Here is a 2,785-nt window from a genome sequence, read left to right as displayed (position 1 = left end):
GCCTCCGCCTGTCCGTTGAGCCAGAGCAGGACGCCCCCTGCCGGCGTGGGTCCGGGGTTTAGGTGCCGCGGAGGCGGTTCTGTAGTTCCCACCCCAACACCTTACGGGTCCACTCACCGAGCCTAACGACCAGGTCCCGCAGGTCCGGTGGCCCCGCGCCGTCCATGCAAAGCAGCGCCTCCTCCACCTCCAGGGTGTGGCCCACGCTGCGGCCCAGGGGATGGTCCATGGCTGTCAGAGCCGCTGCAACCCGGAGCCCCAGGCCTGCCCCGACATCAACCTTCGGAGACATGGTTCAGTGTGGCCCCTGCCCTGCATTCTGTGGGGCCGCTTGTAGCCCGCTTGTTACCAAGCTCCAGCCGGTGCTGCACGCTTGGGTGCCAGTTCCCCAGGAGTGAGGGGGTCCCAGAAGGTTTTGGTTGTTGGAGTGCGGGGAGCGGTGAAGCAGGTGGGGTCAGAAAGACCGTGTACCGCTCTGGGCCGAGAGCCATGTCAGCCTTGCTTGGTAAGGTCACTGAGTAGGGGGTGAAGGAGGAACTGCGAGTGGGGAAGCCAGGTGCTGGCAGAGGCCATGGTGACACAGGCCTGCTGAGTGGCTGTGGCTGAGGCACACAGGGAGCAGACTGCTGGGTTATGAAGGGGAGGCTGGGCCCGTAGGGGGAGACCCTCCCCAGCAGAGACTCCTTGGGCACAGCCGCTCACCAGCGCTCTAGCCAGTTCCCGGGCCTTTGCCTGGCTCGGGAAGACGGCAGCCCCTCCGAACTTCACATCCATCACCAGTGCAGACAGGTTCTCCACCACCTTCTTGCTGAGGATGGAGGCTGTGAGGGAGCAGAGGGGGCTGTGGGTTCAGGAGAGCTCGGCGCTTCCTGAGAGATGCAGGGCATCCTGGCTCTCAGGTCAGGCACGAGGAGTCAGGGACTCTGAACATGGAGGGTCAAGTCCCTCATGATGGGCGTCACAGGGCTGGACTGTTGTGCTTCAGCCAGGTCTCCCTCTTGAGTGGTGAGGGGACGTCTGCCCTGGGCTTGGGGAGGTCCCACAGTCCCCTTAGGAGAGGACCCTTTACTGGTCCATCAGAAGTCAGGGATGTTTAACATGCAGAAGGTGGACCCTGGAGTGTGGGGTCAGGTCACCTGTGATGAGTGGCAGGCTGTCAACGGTCGCTGTCACATCTCGGGCTGCATACAGGATTCCGTCTGCAGGAACCAGCTCCTTGCTCTGACCCACAATACAGCAGCCCACTCTCTCCAGCAGACCTTGCATCTGGCCAAATCCCCGTGTGTCAGGACTCCCAGTGACCTCTGGTCACTGACCCCATCACTAACCCTGATCAAGGGACTCACCAGCCACCTTGACAAATGTCAAAACCATGACCAGTAACTTAGGAACAATTCTGATAAGTCCTCATTGATGATTGGCCCAACCCATCAGTGACATTAATCAATGCCCTATGGCCCATCGGGGATTTTTACCAAGTCCCTATTAATGGTTCCAACCAAAAGTCCGTTGGTAACTTTGACCAAAGTCCAATGATCAGTAAAGACCCGTGAATAACTTTTATGAATATCCTCATTAGTGACCCTGACTGATAACCCATCAGTGATCCTTCAGCAATTCTGTTTAATGTTTACATCAATAATCCAGGTCAATGACTGATCAGTGGCTTCCACATACCTGTTCTGGGCTCTGGATGACGGTGAATCCAGGAATTGACTCTAGTTTATCCAAGGTGCCTCCTGTGTGCCCCAGACCACGCCCACTGATCATGGGTACCTGTTGGACGGGGTCCTGTGTACACCTGCACTGTCACCCTCCACCTCTTCCCTCATCTTCCCTGGTTAGGACTTTAGCTGCAGTTAGAAGTGGTAGTGGGTGTCCACCTGGTGGAGAGGGAATGGGAAAGAAATTGTCCTGGTTTGGGATGGGGGCGGGGGGACTGAAGAAGGAGGCTGGTATCTGTCGAGGGAGGAGTACCCAGCTTTTCCTTTGGGGGTCCTTTCTCGGGTATTGAAGAGGAAGGGGTGCTAGGTAGGTTGGTCCTGTTACGGGGGCTGCTGGGAATGGGGGGGGGGCAAGGAGCTTGGGTCCTGCCTTTGGGGGCTCTTTCTGGACCAAATTAGAGGTTGGGAGCTGCCCGCCTCTGAGGCCTGAGTTTCGGGTTTGGAGAGGAGGCGCTCACCTTGCAGCCACAGGCAGCCAGGGCAGGCGCCAGGACCAGGCTGACCTTGTCACCCACTCCCCCTGTGGAATGTTTGTCCACGAGCTGCTGGTGCCAGGCCTCTGGCCACTCCAGCTGCTGCCCGGAGTTGGCTAGGGCCCGGGTTAGCGCCACAGTCTCCTCCAGATCCATGCCTTGCAGTCGGATGGCCATGAGCATGGCCCCTAAACATGGGACACGGTGGTGTAGGCAGCATGAGGGGGCGCTCTCACAGGGATGGGTTAGCCGGGGCCAGGGACGTGGTGCGGAGCCGTGGGGTGCCAAGGGTAGGAGGTTTCGCTGGAGTCAGGAATGCCCACCTGCCCCACACACCTATCTGTGCGCCCTGCGCGCTCCCGTCCACCGCGGCGCGCACGAAACTCTGAATGTCTCGCTCGCTCAGGCGGACTCCGTCTCGCTTCAGGCGGATCAGCTCCGGGAGCTGCTTGGGCTCCAGCGCTGGGTCAGGAGGGCACTGGGGCCCTCGGGACGAGACGCCACCCACTGGGGCTCCCGGGGTCGCCATTGCTCCGAGCTGCGGGGTGGGAGACACAGCTGGGACCCGCCCCGCCCTGTGTTCCTCGG

At 60.2% G+C, this 2,785-nt stretch overlaps 1 protein-coding gene across 1 annotated transcript in view; it reads right to left on the bottom strand.

Moving 5' to 3' along the window:
• The window catches only part of TYMP (thymidine phosphorylase), a 3,757-nt gene that overhangs the window by 680 nt on the left and 292 nt on the right, over positions 1-2,785 (bottom strand). The window contains exons 2-8 of the mRNA XM_014541200.1: positions 2,534-2,755; positions 2,183-2,385; positions 1,678-1,776; positions 1,137-1,266; positions 703-821; positions 118-280; positions 3-37 (exon numbers count right to left, since the gene is read on the bottom strand). Of these exons, the coding sequence (XP_014396686.1) occupies positions 3-37; positions 118-280; positions 703-821; positions 1,137-1,266; positions 1,678-1,776; positions 2,183-2,385; positions 2,534-2,726 (942 nt within the window). The 5' untranslated portion in view covers positions 2,727-2,755. The remainder of the gene's footprint in view (positions 1-2; positions 38-117; positions 281-702; positions 822-1,136; positions 1,267-1,677; positions 1,777-2,182; positions 2,386-2,533; positions 2,756-2,785) is intronic.

The sequence above is a fragment of the Myotis brandtii genome, unplaced genomic scaffold (assembly GCF_000412655.1).
Source record: "Myotis brandtii unplaced genomic scaffold, ASM41265v1 scaffold2658, whole genome shotgun sequence".
In the NCBI taxonomy this organism is placed as follows: Eukaryota; Metazoa; Chordata; class Mammalia; order Chiroptera; family Vespertilionidae; genus Myotis; species Myotis brandtii.
Note: the sequence above shows the minus strand (reverse complement) of the source record. Positions and strands in the feature narration are given on the sequence as shown.